The 24023-nt window shown below is 43.1% G+C and overlaps 1 protein-coding gene across 4 annotated transcripts in view; it reads left to right on the top strand.

Moving 5' to 3' along the window:
• The window catches only part of MCM9 (minichromosome maintenance 9 homologous recombination repair factor), a 105058-nt gene that overhangs the window by 80817 nt on the left and 218 nt on the right, over positions 1–24023 (top strand). For 3 of the 4 annotated variants that reach the window (XM_056566434.1, XM_056566433.1, XM_056566435.1), the window contains 3 exons: positions 7482–7564; positions 18532–18677; positions 22198–24023. The exon at positions 22198–24023 is cut by the window's right edge and continues 218 nt beyond it. In XM_056566434.1, the coding sequence (XP_056422409.1) occupies positions 7482–7564; positions 18532–18677; positions 22198–23530 (1562 nt within the window). In that variant the 3' untranslated portion in view covers positions 23531–24023. Of the gene's footprint in view, positions 1–7481; positions 7565–10690; positions 10731–18531; positions 18678–22197 lie in introns of those variants that run through there. The other variant, XM_056566436.1, reaches the window with a different exon arrangement.

Genomic DNA, 24023 nt, shown 5'->3' with positions numbered 1-24023 from the left:
GTTGCTTGAGTCTAAATATTCTTTTATTTCTTCGTCAGTGGGTTGGTGGGTATTTTCGTAATTTTTAAGATTATATAGTTTTTTTTTTAATAGAAGGATGCTATTTCATTAGCTATGGATTTAGGGTGGGTTATTTTGGAGTTATCCTTTTTATCTAATAAAAATGGGAGTCTGCATTTAGTTCTTGGGCCTTTGGCTATATTGGCTGTTTGGTTTGTTGAGTAAATGATAACCATTACACCTTAGGTTTCTAAAGTGTCTATCGGCCTCTTCAGTAAGAATTGCGTATAACTCCAATCTTTTCGCTCTGAGGGTTTGTAATGTAAGTAAATTTTTGTCCCGTTTATGGGTTTTCAGTAAAGCTGTAATGTCTTTGAGAAGTATGGACGATTTTTTTTGTAGTTTCTCTTCTAGGTCTAGCTTTTAATTGAATCAACATGCCTCTTATATATGCCTTATGTGTTAACCACAATGTGGATTTAGCATTTAGTGCATAGAAATTCAACAATATCCGCTTGAATCTTTGTTTTGTATTCCTGGTGTGAGATATAAAATGGATCCAATTTCCACTGGAAGGATCCAGTCGAGCTAATTTTTGAGGAGACACTTAGAGAGATCAGTGCGTGATCTGACCAAGTTATTGATCCTATTTTACAGCTTTTTATATCTAAAATCTGTTTAGAAGGTACAATAAACATATCTTGTCTTGTGTAAGTGTCATGTGTTGCAGAGTAATACGCGAAGTCTTTTTCAGTATTGTGTAGGCATCTCAAAATATCGCATAAATTATTGTCTTGTAGCCATGAGGACAATACTGTTCTATTGCCAGGATTAGTGTTTGTTGTGTCCATGTCTATCTCACAAATAGAGTTGAAATCTCCCCCTATTATCAGAAGTCCCTCTTGCAGTTTATTGGTCTTTTTCAAAAGCTTATTAAGAAAATGAAGCTGTCTGGTAAGGGGAGCGTAGATGTTGACTAATGTGAATAATTTATTATTGATGCGACATACAATGATAAGGTATCTACCTTGTTTGTCTGCTGTGGAAGACTTTAACTCAAATGTAAGAGAGTCTTTGAAAGCAAATGCTAGCCCTGCTGATTTTTTGGGGGGAGTTGGCATGTAAATATGTGTGAAGTTTTTATGTTTTATGGAGCTGGTTTGGTAGAATTAATCTGTACAAAATGTTTATATTACCTAAAATTTTATATCTAATGAATACTATCCATATAACAATACCTGACTATTTACTAAAAAAATTCCAAAAACAAATGTCCAATTTTATATGGCGGGGTTGTAAACCCAGGATTTCCGCAAGTTTAATGAGTAAGAATCCAGGAAATGGAGGTGCTGGGCTCCCTGACCTCTCTGCGTACCACAAAACGATTTTTCGTGCTGAAAACACCCCCCTCGGCTTATACTCGAGTGAACTCCCCCACCCGCAGTGGTCTTCAACCTGCGGACCTCCAGAGGTTTCAAAACTACAACTCCCAGCAAGCCCGGGCAGCCATCGGCTGTCCGAGCTTGCTGGGAGTTTTAGTTTTGAAACCTCCGGAGGTCCGCAGGTTGAAGACCACTGCGGCCTTCGACATCATCCAGCCCCCTCTCACCCCCCTTTAGTTCTGTACAGTACTTACCTCCGCTCGGCGCTGGTCCGGTCCTGCAGGACTGTCCGGTGAGGAGGTGGTCCCGTGGGATAGTGGTTCCGGGCTGCTATCTTCACCGGGGAGGCCTCTTCTAAGCGCTTCGGGCCCGGCCTCAGAATAGTCACGTTGCCTTGACAACGACGCAGAGGTGCGTTCATTGCCAACGTACTTCTGCGTCATTGTCAAGGCAACGCCTCTATTCCGGGCCGGAGGGCGCGGAGAAGAGGCGCCCCCGGTGAAGATAGCAGCCCGGAACCACTATCCCACCGGACCACCTCCTCTCCGGACAGCCCTGCAGGACCGGACCAGCGCCGAGCGGAGGTGAGTACTCAGAACTAAAGGGGGTGAGAGGGGGCTGGATGATGTCGAAGGCCGCAGTGGTCTTCAACCTGCGGACCTCCGGAGGTTTCAAAACTACAACTCCCAGCAAGCCCGGACAGCCAATGGCTGCCCGGGCTTGCTGGGAGTTGTAGTTTTGAAACCTCTGGAGGTCCGCAGGTTGAAGACCACTGAGGGCGAATGATGAGAAGAGGATGGTGAAGGGGGGGGGGTGTGGGGATGATGACAAGAGGATGATAAGGGGGGGGGGATGATGAAGGGGGGATGTGTGGGATGATGACAAGGGGATGATGAAGGGGGGATGTGTGGGATGATGAAGGGGGGATGTGTGGGATGATAAGGGGATGATGAAGGGGGGATGTGTGGGATGATCAGGGTATGATGAAGGGGGGATGTGTGGGATGATAAGGGTATGATGAAGGGGGGATGTGTGGGATGATGACAAGGGGATGATGAAGGGGGAATGTGTGGGATGATGACAAGGGGATGATGAAGGGGGGATGTGTGGGATGATGACAAGGGGATGATGAAGGGGGGATGTGTGGGATGATGACAAGGGGATGATGAAGGGGGGATGTGTGGGATGATGACAAGGGGATGATGAAGGGGGGATGATGAAGGGGGGATGTGTGGGATGATAAGGGGATGATGAAGGGGGGATGTGTGGGATGATAAGGGGATGATGAAGGGGGGATGTGTGGGATGATAAGGGGATGATGAAGGGGGGGATGTGTGGGATGATAAGGGGATGATGAAGGGGGGGATGTGTGGGATGATAAGGGGATGATGAAGGGGGGATGTGTGGGATGATGACAAGGGGATGATGATGAGGATGTTAATGACGGGTCTGGATGATGACGGGGGGATGATGTATTTCCCACCCTAGGCTTATGCTCGAGTCAATAACTTTTCCTGGGATTTTGGGTTGAAATTAGGGGGTCTCGGCTTATACTCGGGTCGGCTTATACTCGAGTATATACGGTATATGTTCAATTTAACGACTGGGAGAATGTCCTGATTAACTCCCATAAAATACATAGAGCATCATTGAGGCCTAATAAAATTCTTAGATACAATAAGACTTTGGAATGTGCGCCCTACATTAAATAATCTTGGAGATATCTCCTCGTCGGTGAACCTTAATAAAGAGTCCCTAGGTTTATTCACCAAAAGTTTCCAATATCGCAGTATGGAAAAGTTGTGGGATTAACTATATATCAAATTTAATAAGAAATGACCAAATTATCCCTTTTGAGGAGTTGAGATTATCCCACAATATCCCTCTTAATGAATTCAAAAACTATACACTGATAAAAAATCATTTGACTACTTTACCGTCAGCTAGTGTACGAATCCCTCAATTTCTTTTGGATCTTATGAAATTATCTTCTGCATCCGTCTCTAAAATGAGTACTAAAAGCATTAATGCGTTTTATAATGGAGACAGCTTCCTAACTACAAACACATATAGGTCTAAATGGGAGAAATAATTAAAAATAATGATTACGCTTTCTGGATGGCATCAAGCCTACAATACCTTAAGAAAAGCTACTTCATGCATAAATCACAGAGAGCACTACTTTAAAATGACCACTAGATGGTACTATTCGCCCAGTAGGTTACACGCTATGATCCCTTCTCAATCACTATTGTGTTGGAGGGGATGTGGAATATGCGGTACTCTAAGCCACATCTTCTGGTATTGCCCAAAATTGCAAAAGCTAAAACGAGATGTTGACACTTTAATAAGATTAATTTCAGACAATCACACATATCTCAAGAAGGAACTGGCTTTATTGAATATAGGTTTACAAAAAGTACACATGGCATTCAGAACACCAATATGTCATATTACCACAACCTATAGAATGGAGATAGCTTCTAAATGGAAGACGGCAGAGATCCCTTCTATTTCAGAAATTATAGAAGCAGTCTCAATAAGTTGTACACATGAGAGGACATACGCATGGAAGGAACAGAGAGGGCCTCAATGTAGCCTGAAATGGAGAAGCTGGCTAGACCATTATTCGTCTTCGAATTAGACTTATAAAGAGATGCTATCACATGTCATTCAAACTGTACATACAGCTTATAATAGCGTTCTTTGTTATCAGAACAGGATCTCCTTACACATAAAGAGGAGGGGGGAAGACTCCCAACTTCGAACTTTGGTTTCTAAAGTTTGAAAATTAACCAAAACATTAAAGGGTAGCTCCCGCCATCCTATTTTTATTATTTTGCTAGCCCGTTACCACCCCCCGCCGCCCCGCATACCCCGTTCCCTAATTACACTTGCAGTTACTGCAGAGTCCGGCAGCGGGCGTGCAGGGACAGCGGCGGCAACGAGGCGGCGATGTGCGGGAGTAGTGGCCTCCCAGCCTGTGGCCGGGGAGCCAATGCGCTCGCTCCCGCCTGTCTGATTGACAGGCAGGGAGCGAGTGCAGCCTAACTGAAAAATGACCTATTGCCACTCCAAAATCAGTCCTTTTTCAGTGGCCGGTTTTTAAATGTAAATTAAACCTTTTTAATGAAAAAAAAAATAAAATAAAAGTATATTAGAGAGATGTTGTAGTACATAAGTACTACAACATATCAAAAAATAAAGTTGGTGACAGTGCCCATTTAACAATAATAGCTGAAGAATATGTATATATACATATATGTATTCTCCTCGGAGAGTTTAGGTGAAACGCCAACCTTTTTATGTTCAGTAATTATCCAACGCTGTAAAACATTGAGTCAGAACTGGATACAATTTTCTAAGTTAGTATACCTTTTATGATTCTGTTTTTTTTTTTTTATTCTATCTATTTCTTTTGATAGTATTATTTGTTACCTTTCTATGTTGTAAATTTGAAAACCCAATAAAAATATTTGAAATATGAATCTCAATCTCTTTCTCCAGTGGTGTTCTCCCTTCCCCGACTCCTTTCATTTTTGCAGTCAGGGCTGGGACAGCAATTAGCTCTCAGCTCTTTAAAGGGTCAAGTTTCAGCCTTTTCCAATGCCCTCTGGCATCTGATTCTCATGTTCGGACCTTCCTTCAAGGAGTGGCCCACGCGGCTCCTCCTTACAGGTATCCTACACCTCCTTGGGATCTATATTTGGTCCTTGGCCCACTACAGGGCGCGCCCTTTGAACCCCTCAGGGAGGTGTTCCTTCGTCTCCTTTCCTGGAAGGTGGCGTTCCTTATGGCAATTACCTCCATCAGACGGGTTTCGGAGTTGGCGGCTTTCTTGCCACTCTCCCTTTCTAATTGTCCATCAGGACAAAGTTGTTTTCCGTCCGGTTCCTTCTTTTTTACCTAAGGTGGTTTCTGCCTTCCACCTTAATGAGGATATCATCCTCCCGTCCTTTTGTCCCGCTCCATCTCATCCCGGGGAGCGTTTGCTTCATAAACTTGATGTGGTACGGGCGGTGCGTACCTACCTCTCTGTTACATCTTCTTTTCGTCAATGTGATTCCTTTTTTGTTCTTACGGACGGTCACCGTAAGTGTCTACCTGCTTCCAATCAACCATTTCGCGGTGGATCAGGTCTGCCATATCAGAAGCTTACCGTTGCAGGGGGAAGACCCCTCCTTTCAGGGCGTTCAGCTCACTCCACGCGTTCTGTCAGAGCTTCCTGGGCTCTCCATAACAGAGCTTCAGCTGCTCAAGTCTGTAATTCGGCTACCTGGTCGTCCTTGCACACTTTTACTAAATTCTACCAGGTTCATTTGGTACGTCCCAAGGTCTGTGTCCCCCCCCAATGGAGCCGATAGAGAAATCTCCCGACTACGGAAATACCCCATATGTGGCCCTAATCTGTTTCCTTGAAATACGACAGGGCTCTAAAATGAGAGAGCGCCATGCGCATTTGAGGACTAAATTAGGGATTGCATAGGGGTGGACATAGGGGTATTCTATGCCAGTGATTCCCAAACAGGGTGCCTCCAGCTGTTGCTAATCTCCCTGCATGCCTGGACAGTCGGTGGCTGTCCGCAAATGCTGGGAGTTGTTGTCTTTGCAACAGCTGGAGGCTCCGTTTTGGAAACACTGCCATACGATAAGTTTTTCATTTTTATTGGGGGAACAGTGTAAGGGGGTGTATATGTAGTGTTTTTACCCTTTGTTTTGTGGTAGTGTAGTGTTTTTAGTAGGGATCGACCGATATTGTTTTTTTTAGGGCCGATACCGATAATCGGTGGAGGTTAGGGCCGATAGCCGATAACTTATACCGATATTCCGGTATAAGTTATCGGCTATTTATCCCCCCTCGACACCGCTGCAGGTCATTGATTTAAAGCGGGCGCTTTAAATCAATGCACTGAAGTGGCTTTTGCGGTGCCATAGCCCACCGCCACCACCCGCTTCTCTCCCCTACCTGTCAGGGTGGTCCGGGCCATCCATCCTTCCTTCCTGTAGTCTCCGGCGGCATTCCGGGTGTAGGGTGCACCGGTCCGGGCTGTCCTTCTTCTCCGGGGGTCATCTTCTCCACTCCGGGCAGGCTCCGGCCTAGTAGCGCAGCATAGACGCAGCTGCGCAGTGACGCCCGTGCGCAGCGACGCACCTGACGTCACGGCGTAGCGGCGTCTATGCAACCTACTAGGCCGGAGCCTGCCCGGAGTGGAGAAGAGGAACCCCGGAGAAGGACAGCCCGGACCGGTTCACCCTCCACCCGGAATGCCGCCGGACACTACAGGAAGGAAGGATGGATGGCCCGGACCACCCCCATTACGGGTAAGTTTATTTATTTTATTTTATTGACTCGGAGGGTGGGGGAGGGGCCCGACCGGTATAGCGGTATGGGCAAAAATCCATTCCGGTATACCGCCCAGCACTACGGTGGGGGGTGCGACGTGGTGGGTCGGGGGGCGGTCACGGCGGGTCGGGGAGGGGGGGGCGGTCGCGGTGAGGGGGGCGGGGCATTATCTGCAAGGTACCGATAATGCCCAAAATCGGGAATATCGGCCATACCGATAATCGGTCGATCCCTAGTTTTTAGGGTACATTCACACAGGTGGAGGTGTACGGTGAGTTTCTCGCCAGGAGTTTGCACTGCGGTGGAAAATTTGCTGCAGCTCAAACTTGATGCAGGAAACTCGCTGTAAACCCGCAAGTGTGAATGTATGTGGGAGGGAGTCAGCTGTCACGCCCCCCCCATACATTTGCATTGAGGGGGTGGGGTGTGATGTCACTATACTCCACTATACTCCACTATACCCTTGCATTGCCCGTCATCAGCCAAAGAGCGATCCTCGCTCTGTGCAGCTGAAAAACGGGGGTGCTGCAGGAGAGATTGTGGGGTCCCCAGCGGTGAACCCCCTGGATCAGACATCTTATCCCCTATCCTTTGGACAAGGGGATAAGATGTCTAGGGGTGGACCCCTTTAAGCCAGCAAACCCCCCACATTATTGGGATAAAAGCTCCCAGCAGTTTTGCATTAGTATGAAATGTTTAATTACAAAGTTTTCTAAATTTTAAATGTATTCTTTTTTTATTTTTTTTCCATCAAGCTCATGCTAGAATAATGTATCGGAATACTGTCACTGTTGAAGATGCTATCACAGTCGTGTCTGTAATGGAGTCATCTATGCAGGTATGGATATGTTTTCTGCCCCCATACTTCTGTATTGACATTAAGGAAGTAACACCACTTTGAAGCACTTTTTGGAGTGGCCAAAGTTATTGCAGAAGAAAGGAATGAAATCTTCCTAATTCTAGAGTATTAATCTTGAGATATTACTAGAATCCATGTAAAAGAGGCTGGAGCAGAAATGCAAGTGACATAAGTGACAGGAGTGTAAGGCTATGTTCACATGTTGGAATTTTCATGCAGATGTGGCTGTTTCTGGTGCGGAAATTCTGATTTCTGTGTCTGCAGAAAGAGTGAACAAGTCCATTATTTCTGCGGACACTGCGCATGGAATGTATTGCCGCACAATGCAGTCATTGTGCTGTCCTAGCGCTGGCATATTATGCAGATACCCGCAGTTTGCAGAATGTCTGCACAGAGATTTTCCGTATGGACATTCTGTGTTGTGAACATAGCCTTTACCACTTGGTCAAAAGATCCATGTTGGACAAAAAGTTGCGGTCCTTTTCCATGCTATCAGATTACAACGTGTCCAGGTTCTCATGATTATAAATATACAAAAGGCACATGTTGATGTTAACTATCAAAATATATATGCATGTGCATAAGCTACATATGGCCTAATGTGTACTCCTACACAATATATTACTCACAAAGGGAACAGAGTCACTTATTACATTATAAAATAAATATATATATATATATATATATATTTTTTTTTTTATATATTATTGGTATACATTAAAAACATAAGAAAAAGCATAAAAATATATTACAAGGGAAGAAGAAATTCCACTGGGTGAGAAAAAATGAGCGCCACTCCAGACCAGACCCACATCACAATTATAGAAAGAATACAAAGGTAACAAGAATACATACCAATAAAATGCAAAAGAACAGTATACAGTGATCTGCTGGAGTGGCGCCACCCCAACGCACATTTCGGGATGTCCTGGGGGTGGCATCCTCTCAGCAGAAAGCACTATTTATATCAAAGCAGACCAATCACAGACTGATTGAGACCTTACCCACCTGGATTAGACTGCTTTGTTTGGCGCATGGAGCCCGGAACGTACGGCCACTGCCACTTCTGGGAGCCCGGTACGTCCGGCCACCGCCACTCCTGGGAGCCACATCACCAGCCCGATAACGTGAGCGGTCATTTGAGCGCACCACATGATCGGCCGTACAGATACAGACCTGGAAGAGCGCCGGCTGACAGACCTGTTCATGCGCACAGCAGGCTGGTAATGTCAGCGCAGCGTCAGAGGTTATCCCCAGCTACCCCACGTCCCTTAGGGCTGGGAGCAGTGGGGAATGCCTTCGACACTGGGCTGATCATAGATAGAAAAGACAAGTCATAAAAAACAATTGTATATGAAAAGGAAGACACAGAGGGGGGACCATCATGTAATACAACTGGGATTAATACATACAGTATGTACATAATTACAGTGCTCCTTATATTATAAAACCGACATGAAAGTGCATACTATATGTAGCAAAAAAATGCATATTATATATATATATATATATATATATATATATATATATGCATGTGCAAAAAAAAATGATTAAGCATACCAGAAAATTTATATGCTATATAATTTATACATATACAAAAAAATGTGTGTTGTGACAACACTAACTGTGCTAAATTGTGATTAAATATCATATAGTGACAAATAAATAAAAAATTTAAATGTAGTGAATTCATGATATAAAGAAAGTGCATCGAAAATTATGTGATTACTAATACAATTAAAACCATGTGCTAGTAAAATTTTTATAAAAATACATAATATTGGTGTAAAAAAAGGGGGAGGGAACGGGAAGGAAAAGGATGGGGAAAGAGAATGGGGGGGCAGAAGAAACACAATATAAGTACATTCAAAATTATTAGTATACGTCGCATATGTACATGTTATTAGAATTACCAGTGCTAACTATATAATATTGAGCTCATGTATATAAGAAGTCACCCGGCATCTTACTACACAATGTGTACAATATCATAATGTTTCAGTGTAGTCTGTAGGTATACATCCAGCAGAAACTTCATATGACTAAACTCTGACAAGAAGAAGGAAAGATAGAAAAAATGAATACTGACAAAAATTTTAAATAATTCAAAAATGATTAAAAAGCAAAGCTGCTGAAAAAAGTCTGATTGAATGAGGTATTACCATTCTCCCTATTTCTCTGATCTCCGGATGTTTTTTCAGCATTTTTGCTTTATAATCATTTTTTAACTATTTTTAGTTTATGTCAGTATTAATTTTTTCTATTTCTTTTCAGAGTCAGAGTTTAGTCATAAGAAGTTCCTGCTGGATGTATACCTACAGACTGGACTGTTAAACATTATGATATTGTAAACATTTTGTAGGAAGATGCCGGGTGACTTATTATATACATGAGCTCAATATTATATAGTTAGCTCTGGTAATTCTAATAACCTGTACATATGGGACGTATAGCAATAATTTTGAATGTACCCCCCCCCCCCCCCCTCCATTATTTTTCCCCATCCTTTTCCTCCCCCAAAACATCAATACAGGAATTTAGGTGCACTACTGTGGTGGATGTGAACAATGACATTGTCTAACGGTCAAAACTGATGTTAAAATTGAGACATTAGCCAGTATATCCTTATATGAAGGACATACCTGAGTCCGCACACCAATGCCAAGGTTTCTCAAGTGGCACGGGAACTAACACTAACCTACCTGTGCCGTATGGGCAAAACCAGGGGCCAGTGGGCAATTACAGCAGCATTAGGTCTGACTCGCAGCCTGCTCCCAAGTTACCTCTAGTGTGGCTGGGCACACATACAATGGGAGGAGGAAGGCAGACTATAAGCCCCACCCAAGTTGGCTGATATGTTGGCTTTCAAACTTCTTGATAATGTTGCGCTCTGTGGACAAAGGCAAATCTAGATCTTTGGAGATGGAGATCTAGATCTTTGGAGATGAACTTGTAAACTTGAGATTGTTGATATCTTTCCACAATTTTGGTTCTCAAGTCCTCAGACAGTTCTTCTCCTCTTTCTGTTGTCTATGCTTAGTGTGGCACACACAGACACACAATGCAAAGACTAAGTGATCTTCTCTCCTTTTTATCTACTTTCAGGAGTGATTTTTATATTTCCCACACCTGTTACTTGCCCCAGGTGAGTTTAAAGGAGCATCACAAGCTTGAAACAATCTTATTTTTCCATAATTTTGAAAGGGTGCCACTAATTTTGTCCAGACCATTTTTGGAGTTTGGTGTGACATTATGTCCAATTAGCATTTATGGCCATACCTGTATGATATTTAATCACAATTTAAATTTTTTGCACAGTTATTCATCAATTAAATATACCGTATTTATCGGCGTATAACGCACTTTTCAGGCTAAAATTTTTAGCCTAAAGTCTACCTGCGTGTTATACGCCGATACACCCCCAGGAAAGGCAGGGGGAGAGAGGCCATCGCTGCCCGCTTCTCTCCCCCTTCCTTTCCTGGGGTCTAGAGCCCTGCTGCTGGCCCTTCTCTCCCGCTGGCTATCGGTGCCGCTGCCCGTTCTGTCCCCCTGACTATCGGTGCTGGCGCCCCATTGCCGGCGCCGATAGCCAGGGGGAGAGAAGGGGCAGCGGCACCCACTGCCGGCGCCGTTGCCCCTTCTCTCCCCCTGGCTGTCGGCACCGCTTCTCTCCCACTGGCTATCGGCGCCGGCACCGATAGTCAGGGGGACAGAACGGGCAGCGGCGCCGATAGCCAGCGAGAGAGAAGGGCCGGCAGCAGGGCTCTAGACCCCAGGAAACACGGGGAGAGAAGCCGGCAGCGACGGCCTCTCTCCCCCTGCCTTTCCTGGGGGTGTATCGGGGTATACACACGCACCCTCATTTTACCATGGATATTTGGGTAAAAAACATTTTTAACCCAAATATCCTTGGTAAAATGAGGGTGCGTGTTATAGGCTGGTGCGTGGTATACCCCGATAAATACGGTATATATTTTTTTACATTTATTCATTTACATACGCATATTGTATTGTTGCACGTGTGGCACTATGTATAGTGTTATCACTTACATATATATTTTTCAATAGTGTTGTCACAACACACATACATATATATATATATATATATATATATATATATATATATATATATATATATATTTTGGTACACCTATTTTTTTCATGTATTTTTTATGCATTCACGTCTATGTATAAATTATATAGTATATATAAATTTTCTGTTATGCTTGCTTAATCGTATTTTTTTGCACATATATATTATAATATGCATTTATTTTGCTACATATAGTATGCACATTTCATACAGTCACTTTCATGTGGGTTTTATATTAATATAAGGAGCACTGTAATTATGTACATACTGTATGTATTAATCCCAGTTGTGTTACATGATGGTCCCCCCTTGTGTCTTCCTTTTCATATACAATTGTTTTTTATGACTTGTCTTTTCTATCATTGACCAGCCCAGTGTCGGAGGCATTCCCCACCGCTCCCAGCCCTAAGGGACGTGGGATAGCTGGGGATAACCTCTGACGCTGCGCTGACATTACCAGCCTGCTGTGCGCATGAACAGGTCCGTCAGCCGATGCTCTTCCAGGTCTGTATCTGTACGGCCGATCATGTTGTGCGGTCATATGACCGCTCATGTGATCGGGCCAGTGACGCGGCTCCCGGAAGTGGCGGTAGCCAGACGTTCTGGCCTCCATGCGCCAAACAAAGCAGTCTGATCCAGGTGGGTAAGGTCTCAATCAGTCTGTGATTGGTCTGCTCTGATATAAATAGTGGTTTCTGCTGAGAGGACGCCTTCCCCAGGACGAAGGACATCCCGAAACGTGCCGTGTGGGTGGGCCACTCCAGCAGACCACTGTATACTTATCATTTGCACTTTATTGGTATGTATGTATTCCTTGTTTGCTCTACCATGGACACAATGGGCGAATGTTCTGCCTGTAACCACATATAGTGCATGTGAATACTTACCTTTGTATTCTTTCTATAATTGTGATGTGGGTCTGGTCTGGAGTGGCGCTCATTTTTTTCTCATCCAGTGGAATTTCTTCTTCCCTTGTAATATATTTTTATGGTTTTTCCTAAGTTTTTAATGTATACCAATAAAATATATATATTTTATAATGTAATAAGTGACTCTGTCCCCTCTTTGTGAGTAACAGGCTCTCATGATGCAGACTGTATTAAAAATTGTAGGTCCCAAACTTGAGGAAAATGCCAACAAATTACATTAGAAAAAGCCAATAGGTAAAAGGCCAAAACGTAGCGATCATGGTGGTTTAAGTCTTGTCCTGCCTGAAATTCCTCAGAACCATTGGATTCAAAGAAAGGTGAAAGAAAGGTATAGAAGTACAGGTGATTGGAATAATAATGTACATAATGTCCTTAACTGAATAAATAAACTTGAAGATGTTTTATTTCATAAAGAAAATACTTTGAAGAAAAGAAATTGCAAGGCTGTAGCCAGGGATTTAAATTAAAGAAGACTTGGCACCTTCAAAAACCTCAATCTGTTGTAACTTGAACCAGGCAAAGATCTCCTAAGGCTTGCCTAAATGTTAGATTTTCCTAGTACAGAGTGGGAGCATGTTTTGGAAGTAGCAGAATACACACATTTTATCCTTTTCTCATAGTTGACAGGCTAAACATCTGCAAGAAAGCAGACTATTTGTAGAAAATTATACCTACACTTTAAACCACACTAGAATGGCCATGAGAGGGGTTAAATATAACCATATTCTACATATTAGCCACCAGAGGGAGTAGTCACATCCTATCAGAATACACATCCGCTAAAGAAGAAGGACTTTCACCTGACTGACACCATATGAGCCACATGTTAAACTTATCACTGGCTAATATGACGAACAAGATCTTGTTTAACAAATCAGCAGGAGTGTGTAGTTAAAGAGCGAAGACATTGGGGCAAACTTATCATTATTGTCTGTGGTAGATGTGTTTACAGTCAGTCATTTTCTGCTGTGAAAGTGCTGATGTCTGTCAGAATTATGAAGTGGCACAAAACATGTGATAAATTTGTCTGAGCAATAGACATCTAGTGAAAATTAGCTTTGCACAGTCAAATTTACACTGAAAGGAAAAGAGGCTGTGATAAGTGCTGCATGTTGCTGTAATGCATTGCTGACCCCCTATTACTTTCTTGTTTTTCTGTATACGGGGCTGTATGAGGGCTAATTTTTCTCTCCATGATCTGTAGTTTTTAAAGGGGTTATCCAGGAAAAAACTTTTTTTTTTTTATATATATATCAACTGGCTCCAGAAAGTTAAACAGATTTGTAAATTACTTCTATTAAAAAAATCTTAATCCTTTCAGTACTTATGAGCCTCTGAAGTTAAGGTTGTTTTTTCTGTCTAAGTGCTCCCTGATGACACGTGTCTCGGGAACCGCCCAGTTTAGAAGAGGTTTGCTATGGGGATTTGCTTCTAAACTGGGCGATTCCCGAGACACGTGTCATCAGAGAGCACTTAGACAGAAAAGAACAACCTTAACTTCAGAAGCTCATAAGTACTGAAAGGATTAAGATATTTTAATAGAAGTAATTTAATTCCGCGTGCCACAAATGGGCCGCAGAATTTAATTCCGCATGCCACAAATGGCCCGCAGGCCGGGAGTTTGAGACCCCTGATATAGAGAGAGACTCATATTAGCACAGCAAGCCCAACCTATGACTCTCCAGCTGTTGCAAAACTACAACTCCCAGAATTTCCTCATATGCAGGGCATGCTGGAAGTTGCAGTTGTGTACCATATAGAGACACACATGTTAGGGCAGCAAGCCCCAACCTATGGCTCTCCAGCTGTTGCAAAACTACAACTCCCAGCATGCCCTCACTATAAGGGCATGCTGGTATTTGTCGTTGTGTACCATATTGAGAGACACGTTAGGGCAGCAAGCCCCAACCTATTACTCTCCACCTGTTGCAAAACTACAACTCCCAGCATTTCTTCACAATTTTACTTCAGTACATTCCTGTCAGGCCCAAGGTCTGATTATGGATTCATACATGTGTTTTATAATTGTATTTGTGTATAATGTATGATCTAAGGCATGGGTGAGGGTTCATTCAGACTGTGTATTTGTTTTTGTGTATTCCAGTTTTATTGGGGGGTCTGTCTGCATGTGTTACACTTCTTTTGAAATTAAAAGCCTTCATAGCAGCAGGATATGAGATGTCTCTAGTCCCATCATGAGATAAGGGACCCGGAAGAGAGATGCCCCCAACCTGGTGGGATCAGAGGGGGAGGGATTGAGTTTTTTCCCTACTAAAGAGCCAGTATAAAACTGAGATGCTGGACAAAACCTTTGTTCAAGCCTGTGGCCAAAAGCTGGACAAAGACCCTAAGCAACAGATGGAGATTCACTTACAAGGACTGCTATACCTTTATGCTGTAAGGACTTTATTTTTGTTTCTGAACTTGTCTTGCTGAACTCTTTTATATATTTTTGTACTTGTATCATGTCATTTGTTTATTTTATATGTAGCACTGTGATACCTTTTTTCAGATTAAATGTTTAATTAATCAGCTCTGGTCTTTGATCTCTAAATTTAGGCGCTCTCCTTTCTGAAGGAAGCTCTGGTGAAACACTTTTATCAAAGGGTTAATTTGGTGAATTGCTGGGACTAGTAGTGGATACCCAGAGGTCTGGGGGCTTTAACCCTTGCACCATCACACACTCTCTAGCGTCTTGTCTGGACAGATAGGGTGTGATTGTGACAACTGGTGGCAGCGTTGGGATATATTTAGAGATTTTTAGTGCTTGCTGGATTTTACCTGTAAGGAAATCTTAGCACAAAAAGAAATTGCATACATATTCTTGTGTGTAAATTCCAAAGACAGAGCTCAGTGCTGGTTTAAAAGACGTACAAAAAAAGTGCAAGACAGTTCTGCCCTCCCCATCTCCTGATTTACCTCCTCTGTCTCATCTCGGAAATATGGAGGAATATCGGAGCAGTCCAAGCCTGGAGATAATGTGCCACGAAAAGGAGATCTCTACTGTGGGAAAGAACAAGGAACAACTTATTGCTGATCTTGTGGAGTTTGATGCCCATTCAGCAGAGGTGAGTGACATGAGACCTACAGCTGGAACTGCCATCCAAGGACTGATATCTCCTACGGAACGCAACAATATTACTCCTTATCAGGACAGTACTCCACATGAGGCCTTGGAGTCTTTTATATTCGGACTGCCTTACAACACCTTGGGAATGTGGAAGCAAATATGAAACGCCAACTGCCTCTCCAGTACCAAACCGCAGAGAGAGAGGCACAGGCACGAGCTGCAGAGAGAGGCACAGGCACGAGCCACAAAGAGAGGCCCAGTGGAGGCATGAATTGGAGGTTCTGAGGCTGAGAGGGGATGCTTTATCTGCACGCAGGGGTGGGAGACCACAAACCTCGCTCTGAACATTTCCCCATGTTGGAGAAAGATGGGGATGTGTTCCTGAGGAGATTTGAAAAGGTGTTCCGGCAGTTCCATCTACCTATGCAACAGTGGGGACAATATCTAACCCCACGGTTGCGAGGGAAATCTCTGGATGTGTTTGCTTCTCTTCCCTGTGAAAGTGACCAGGACTTTGATGCGATAAGACATGCCCTGCTAAAAAGTTTTTTAATCTGACTCCAGGCGGAAAATATTTCGAACTTTGCAACAAAGCGCCACAGAAAGCTGCACTGAACATGCAGGTCAGCTAAGGACTGCATTCAGCCAATGGACTGGGGGCCTACAAGTCACTACTTACGAAGCCCTGGATGACTTGATGGTCCTGGATCAGTTTCTCCAAACACGGAGCTTTGAAGCCAGAGAGTGGATTTTGGACCGCAAGCTCAAGACAGTAGCAGAAGCAGCAGAACTAGGAGATGACTTTCCCAATACCAGGGCGCCAGCAGCAAAGTGTGGATCTGCGCAAGGTGGAGCAAGTACCTGGAGGGGAGCCACACAACCACAAAGCACCACCAGGCCAGCCAGGAAATTCTTGCCATCATCACCAAAAGCAACAGGAGCCACATTCTGGTGCGGCCTGAAGTGTTGGATACAGAGGACATCATCCCTGGAAGAACCATGGCTTTAAAAGGTGGCTTTATGGTCGCAAAGAGCGGGGGGGGGGGAATGGGAAGGGGACTACATGCCCTTGAGACTTCTGTGGTGGAGTATGTTCTGAGATTCAGTGACAGGATGCAGGCATTGACTGGGCTGGTACATGGCAACCTCACAGCAGCACAGTCCAGGCAGAAGTACTGGTATGACCGCAATGCAATGGACCAGGTCTAGGAAGTGGGACAGAAGGTAATGGTTCTGAACCCCATCAGGCAGAATAAGTTGCACGCTACCTGGGAGGGTCCCTTCCCCATTTTGCAGCGCCTAGAACCCACCTCATATGTATAATAGAAGAAAAAAGACGGAGCACTCACTCAGATGTAGTTGCAGTGGCTTCTTTATTTGTTCATTCGAACTAGCGGGAGTACAGCAGTGCAGGGAGGCTGTTGGTGGAGACGCGTGGGTATGGAGCAACGGGCCGTTCTCGCGCCGAGGTGCTTCATCAGGCTCTGGTGCCTGAACCTGATGAAGCACCTCAGCGCGGGAACGGCCCGTCGCTCCATACCCCCGCCGCTGTCCCAGCAAGTCCCAGCCGCTGACACCTGTTGTGGGCTATATTTTGGCTAAATAGCCTATTATGACCTTATTAATTGGCTTTATTTATCATTAGACACAGTTGAGTTGCAGTGCCGGCTCCTTACATGACAGTGCGCTCAGCCTATCACCAGCTGAGGCGGGACATTGCTGCGGTCGGTGATACGCTGACTGCTCTGTGATGTTCCCGTCCACAGGAAGCAGCATGAAGACTGTAGTGGAGAACAGTTAGGCCGATACCGGAGCAACGGGGGAAACGTAGGAAGGCGAGTCAAAGTTTATTTTGTATCTTTTTGCAGCCCAGACACAGGAGTATGTAAAATTAATCATATTTAATCACTTCCAGCACTGCGGCACGCAACTCATTCATTTAAAGCGCCGGCTGCCCACAGGAGGACGGGGGGGGAGGAAGCAGCGCCTGTGGGTCATATGATTAGTTCCCCATTGTGGGGACAGTGCTGTGGCTGATAATTCATTCATTCGAAGGTGGGGAGGGACCCGACCGGTATTGCGGTATAGGAAAAATTCATATCGTACAGAATAAAAAAACGGTATTCGGTATGAACCGGTATATCGCCCAGCGCTAAGCTCACCTTTCTGAAGGAAGCTCTGGTGAAACACGTTTATCAAAGGGTTAATTTGATGACTTGTTGGGACTAGTAGTGGATACCCAGAGGTCTGGTGGCTTTAACCCTTGCACCATCACACTCTCTCTAGCGTCTTGGCTGGACCGATAGGGTGTGATCGTGACAATCCCTTTTGTAAGTTCCCTACTTTTTGTGCAAATTTTTAACTCGTTGCGCCAAAATGTGCAACTTTTTAAACATGCTGTTCAAAGGCAGTTTTGTAAGCCAGGTCTGGGGAGGTGTAAATTTGCAGTGTTTTGGAGAGGTTTGTGACTTTGTACAATGATAAATTTCCAACCACTTTATCTGAAAATGGATATTTGACTGTCCACAATGTTTTCTTTCTAAGCTTCTTTGGGCAAAAAGTTGCACATGCAACCTTTTTTGCACCAAACTATCGGGAATTTTTTTTAGATCCTTTGATTAATTCCCCCCTGTATTTATGTACTGGTGCGTTCACAAATACAGCTCATGAGCATTTTTACTGGAAATGGAATAAACCTAAAAGGAGGCCTCTGACTTCTGCATATTACCTTGTATGTCTCTCAAGTTATATCTAAATATATTTTTTATAATATTGACCTTTGGATGACACATTTTACAGTAAATCATTCCTTACAGAGTCTTACAGCTGATTCTTTCAATGTCCCTTTTTTCAGGGAGGTGCCCTTCTTGGAGGGGTGAATGCACTGCACACAGCATTCCCAGAAAATCCACGGGAGCAGTACCAAATGCAATGCGAGCTTCTCTTGGATAGGCTTGGTCTTCACAACATTTTACAAGTAGAACTACAAAGGCTGACATGGTAATTTATGCTTTTCTTTATCATGAAAATGCTAACTTGCGTCCAATAATTTCAGTGGTGACCTTATTGAAAAATGTAGAATTAACACCAACTTTTTCTCTTTGTATAACCTCTATACTATAGCATGAAGTTCAGCATTATGTAATTAAAAAAATACTTTTACATCACAATATTTTGAACCCACTAATTGTTCTTTCCTTGTCTATAATTCTGTCTGATGGATCGTGTTTTAAGGGATTGTCTATAATTCTGTCGATTCAGTGTTTTGAGGGATGTGAGTTGACGGGGAAAAAAAGGCCACCCCTCTTACGCTGTTCACTTTACAGGATAAATAACCTAACATTTTTATTGTCCAGACATTACCATGGTTATTCAAAATATGCTTTAGATTTACTTTATCCCCTTTATAACCTGGCGAATTTTCATTTCGGGTATTTATTTTCTCTTCACTTTCTAAGAGTTTTTTATAATTTTTTTTATTTTTCCACTGACAAAGTTGTATTAGGCACAAGTTGTACTTTTCAATGGCGTACTTTCTGTCTGCTAAACTCCTTCTGCTGGCAAATCAGATTGAATGTTTGTGACCTGTTTCCTTTAGCCCCATTACGACACAGGAAATGTATGTACTTGTGCGGTGGTACTTAACGCACCAAGATGGCGCTCGCGTCATGCGCGGCAGGTTCCGGCTGCTATCAGCAGCCAGGGACCCGCCGGTAATGACGGACACGAGCTACGTATGTCCGCCATTAAACCCTCAGATGCCGTGATCAATACAGATCACGACATCTGCAGCAGTGCGGTCAAAAAAATGGATGATGAGATTGCCCACAGCGCTGCCGCGGGGATCCGATCATCCATAATGGCGAACGGAGGTCCCCTCACCTTCCTCCGTCCGTCTCCTGGGGTCTTCTGCTCTGGTCTGAGATCGAGCAGACAAGAGAAGATCGCTGATAATGCTGATCAGTGTTACGCATAGCATCGAACAGTATTAGCAATCAATTGATTGCTATAAATAGTCCCCTATACCCCCAAAAAGTGTAAAATAAAAAAAGAAATAATAATAAATACAAATATTTGGTATCACCACATGCATAAATGCCCAAACTATCAAAATATAATGTTAATGAATGATCCCATACGGTGAACGGCATAAACGTAAAAAAAAAATTGCTGCTTTTTTGTCACATCATATTAAAAAAAACATTAATAAAAAATGTATTAAACATTTTATATACGAAAATGTGGTATCAATAAAAAGTACAGATCGCGGCGCAAAAAATGAGCCCTCATACCGCCGCTTATATGGTAAAATGAAAAAGTTATAGGTAGTCAAAATAGAGGGATTTTAAATGTACTAATTTGGTTAAAAATGTTGTGTTTTTTTAAAGCGGTACAAGAATAGAAAAGTATATAATCATGGGTATCATTTTAATCGTATTGACCCACAGAATAAAGAAAACATGTCATTTTTACCGTAAATTGTACAGTGTGAAAACGAAAGCTTCCAAAATTTGCAAAATTGCGGTTTTCCTATTTCCCCACACAAATAGTATTTTGTTTAGTTGCGCCATACATTTTATGGTAAAATGAGTGATATCATTACAAAGGACAATTGGTCGTGCAAAAAACAAGCCCTCATACTAGTCTGTGGATAAAAATATTAAATTTATGATTTTTAGAAGGCGAGGAGGAGAAAAGTCCTTAAAGGGGTACTCCGCCCCTAGACATCTTATCCCCTATCCAAAGGATAGGGGATAAGATGTCATATCGCCGCGGTCCCGCTGCTGGGGACCCCCGGGATTGCCGCTGCAGCACCCCGCTGTCATTACTGCACTGAGCGAGCGAGCTCTGAGCGTAATGACGGGCGATACAGGGGACGGAGCCCCTCGTGACATCACGGCCCGCCCCCTTAATACAAGTCTATGGCATAGACTCGTATTGAGGGGGGCGGAGCCATGATGTAATGATGCTCCGGCCCCTGTACTGCCCGTCTTTACTTGCAGAGCGAACTCGCTCTGTGCAGTAATAACAGCGGCAATCCCAGGCGGCAATCCCGGGTCCCCAGCAGCGATCTGACATCTTATCCCCTTTAAGGCCCGAATGGGCTGAGTCCTTAAGAGGTTAAATATTAACCTTATGAATGAACTAGGTATTTGTGACTTTGCTACTAATGAATGCAAACAAGAGTGTTTATTCATTGGCAGCAAACAAATATCTTGTAAATGGTAAATTAAAACAGAAAGTACATAAGTTGTAGAACTTTTTCATTTATGCAAAGATAATGCAATATATATATATATATATATATATATATATATATATATATATATATATATATAAAACCTCTTCAATGCTTCAAAACACCTGCATAAATTGTGTACATGTCAAATCTGCATTCTTTAGGGGCAAATATACAACTGTGTGAAATTCTATGTAATGATGATGAGCTTTAACTATCAAGGCTTTTCTGGCATCATATACTAGACATATTGAAGGGAAATGGACAGTGGGTTCACCCACACTAACCCCAGTACACAGGGTTATAGTGGGGGTGAACCGGATTTGCAGTGAGGTTCCGGAGATACCCATTGTATTAAAGGGGTTATCCACCATAAGGTGATTTTTGTACTTACCTTCCAGAATTGGGTATTTCCTGTTGGATTTTGTTCTCTAAACTACACTTCCCACATTTCCATGCTTGAAAGTTTGAGGTCACTTTCCTTCTTCCCACACATCAGCCACCCCACCCATATAAAGTGTTTTCTAATCAGCGTGCCTACAGCTGTTGCAAAATTGAAGTAGGACAGGCTCCCTCTGATCACCTGACTAGTGATGTCAGGTCTCGACACACTGCAACTTGGGAAATCCTGAGACATGAGTATTTTTGTATGCTGTTAAAAATAAATATTGGGGCAATATTCGTAGATGAATTGTGAGACCACTGTCACACACAGGTACAGACACTATATTATGAACTACACTAACTTTATAAGCCCCTGTAGCATAGTCAAATAAAATAAAAAATCCTGGAATACCCCTTTAATTAATTGTCATTTCTAATCTGGAAGTGGCTGCCTTTGTACAATGGAAGCAGGACCCAGCTTCCCTGGCTTAAACTCATGTGAACTGATATGCCTGCCCACCTTGTGCTCACTTCGGCAAAGGGGTCCCATGGATATTCATGAGGTTGGTGGGCATATAGTAACAGAGATGGAGGCAGGGAAGCTGGGTATGCTGGGTTCATTGTGCAACGCCAGAAATTTCTAGATTAGCAATGTCTGCTAATACAACGGATAGCTCCGGAACTGTATCGTGGATCCAGGTAAGTGATACCTCATTGTAATCAGTGTATTGGGATTAGTGCGTGTGAACCCGCTGTCAGTTTCCCTTTAGCCCCACGTGCTGTAGCAAAGTGGCAAAGAGTATAAAAGGACCGTTGAATAAATAACTATATGTATATTAAAGATATTCAAGAAATTGTACATAGAATCTGACTCTTTTACATACTTTTTCTTTACAGGCAACAGAATCAAGAGTCTAGCCAGTCTGAAAAAAATAGCCTTAATATCTCCAGCGGTCCTGTAGAGGAGGAGGATCCTGTCCAACCACATAGTTTACAGCCAGGGAGCTTATGTGGGAAGGTTGGCTCTGAAACTGCAAGTTGTTCAGCAATTCAGACTTCAACAGAAATGACAATAGGTAGTGATAAGAAATGTTCTGATGTCTCTGATTCATTACTAAAGGAAACCCATGAAAGTAGTCAACAAGCAGGACCTTCAAGAAAGACCAGCAATGAACAGACATTGGATCTATCTGCAAACCAAACTAGCACAAGTAGTGATTTGAGTCTCAAGTGGTTTGACTCGATCTCTTCAGAACAGCAGACCTTAGAAATGTCTCCAATTCCGAAAGCTACAGAAGGTTACACAAGTATCAAAGACCAGCCTGGAATGCAGCCAGGACTTGTGGAAATCAAGGATAGGGATAAAGGTGTGGTTCCTAAAGAAGCAGAGGGAAAAACACAACCAAGGAAAGATTCTAGTCCCACAAGAGTAAATCAGCTGCCAAATGAAGTCATTACAGAGCATGTCTCAAAGAAATGGCGAAAGTTAAATAAAAAGTCACTAAAGAATGCGCTTACTGCAAAGGAATGTAGGGAAAATAATGGTCTCTCAGAAACAGGTCATTCTATATCCAACGGGCCTCTTCATAGTACACCTGCACGTGGGAAAAAAAGAGGTCTTGGTCAGGTTGAGCCAGAAGAAAGTAGATCAGATGCACAGGATCCAGGCATGGTTGCCAGATTAGCCCAGTTATCCAAGTTTACATTTAAGCAGAAGACAAAGCTGACACTCTGTCCTGAAATAGAAAGCATAAAGGAACAATCATCCAATGTGGGTAAGGAAAACAGAAGTGAAGTGAAATTGATAAGAGGATCCATAACTAAGGAGCAGAGAGATTCTGTTCCAATTATTCAAAAGGAAGCTAAAGATTGTTCAGGCGCAGCCACCATACAAGAAAGACTCCAAGATACAGCACATACCATGAGTAGTAATCCTGCATGTTCAGGTGAGATACATAAACCAGCAGATGCTTCACACTCTACAAAGGTGGCATCTAGTACTCTTGCCAAGCTGGCAACATTTTCCTTCACATCAACATCTGAAAACAAAGCCCCTGAAACACCTGCTGCCCCCTGCAAAGATGCGCCAAAGTCTGGAGGGAAAAGGAAATGTTTTCAGCTGGATCCACCCTCCAGTAAAGCTGCAGTGACATGTAAATCTCTCTTTTCCACCACAGACTTGGATGATGAAACATTAGAGTTTGATTGGAATGATGAAGTAAAGTCATAATGTCTGAACCTTCTTGGAGAGTGCATTGTATCATCTGTACAGCAGGTGGCAGTGTGGCTGCATTCTATTTGTCCATATTAAGTAGTCTTCTTTTCTGCTATTTACTTTTTGCTTTAAAGCCCTTTCGGAGGGAGCTGGCATTGCTGCAGAGAATGGTATCCATTAGAGAACAGGTCCACCAAATTGTGGCTGGTGTTTGAATTAACCTAGTTATCAAGGTGTATGTCAGCTACAGTGATGGTACATCCTTGTAACAATCTTTGTAAATTTGTATATAACCTAATTTTTAGGTGACGTTATGTACACTTAATCAAATTAAATTACATTATTGTCAGTTCGATATTGTATATTATAATACATTGCACTATATTGAGCAGTTCTGCTCACTAAGTCTTTTTCCCTGTTCTTGCATGGCACTTTGTTTTAGGTAATGTTGGGTAGATTTTACTGCTGTGGTTTGCAGTGTTGTTTGTCCATCAATAGAAAGCCATCA

The sequence above is a fragment of the Hyla sarda genome, chromosome 3 (assembly GCF_029499605.1).
Source record: "Hyla sarda isolate aHylSar1 chromosome 3, aHylSar1.hap1, whole genome shotgun sequence".
NCBI classification, from domain to species: Eukaryota; Metazoa; Chordata; class Amphibia; order Anura; family Hylidae; genus Hyla; species Hyla sarda.
Note: the sequence above shows the minus strand (reverse complement) of the source record. Positions and strands in the feature narration are given on the sequence as shown.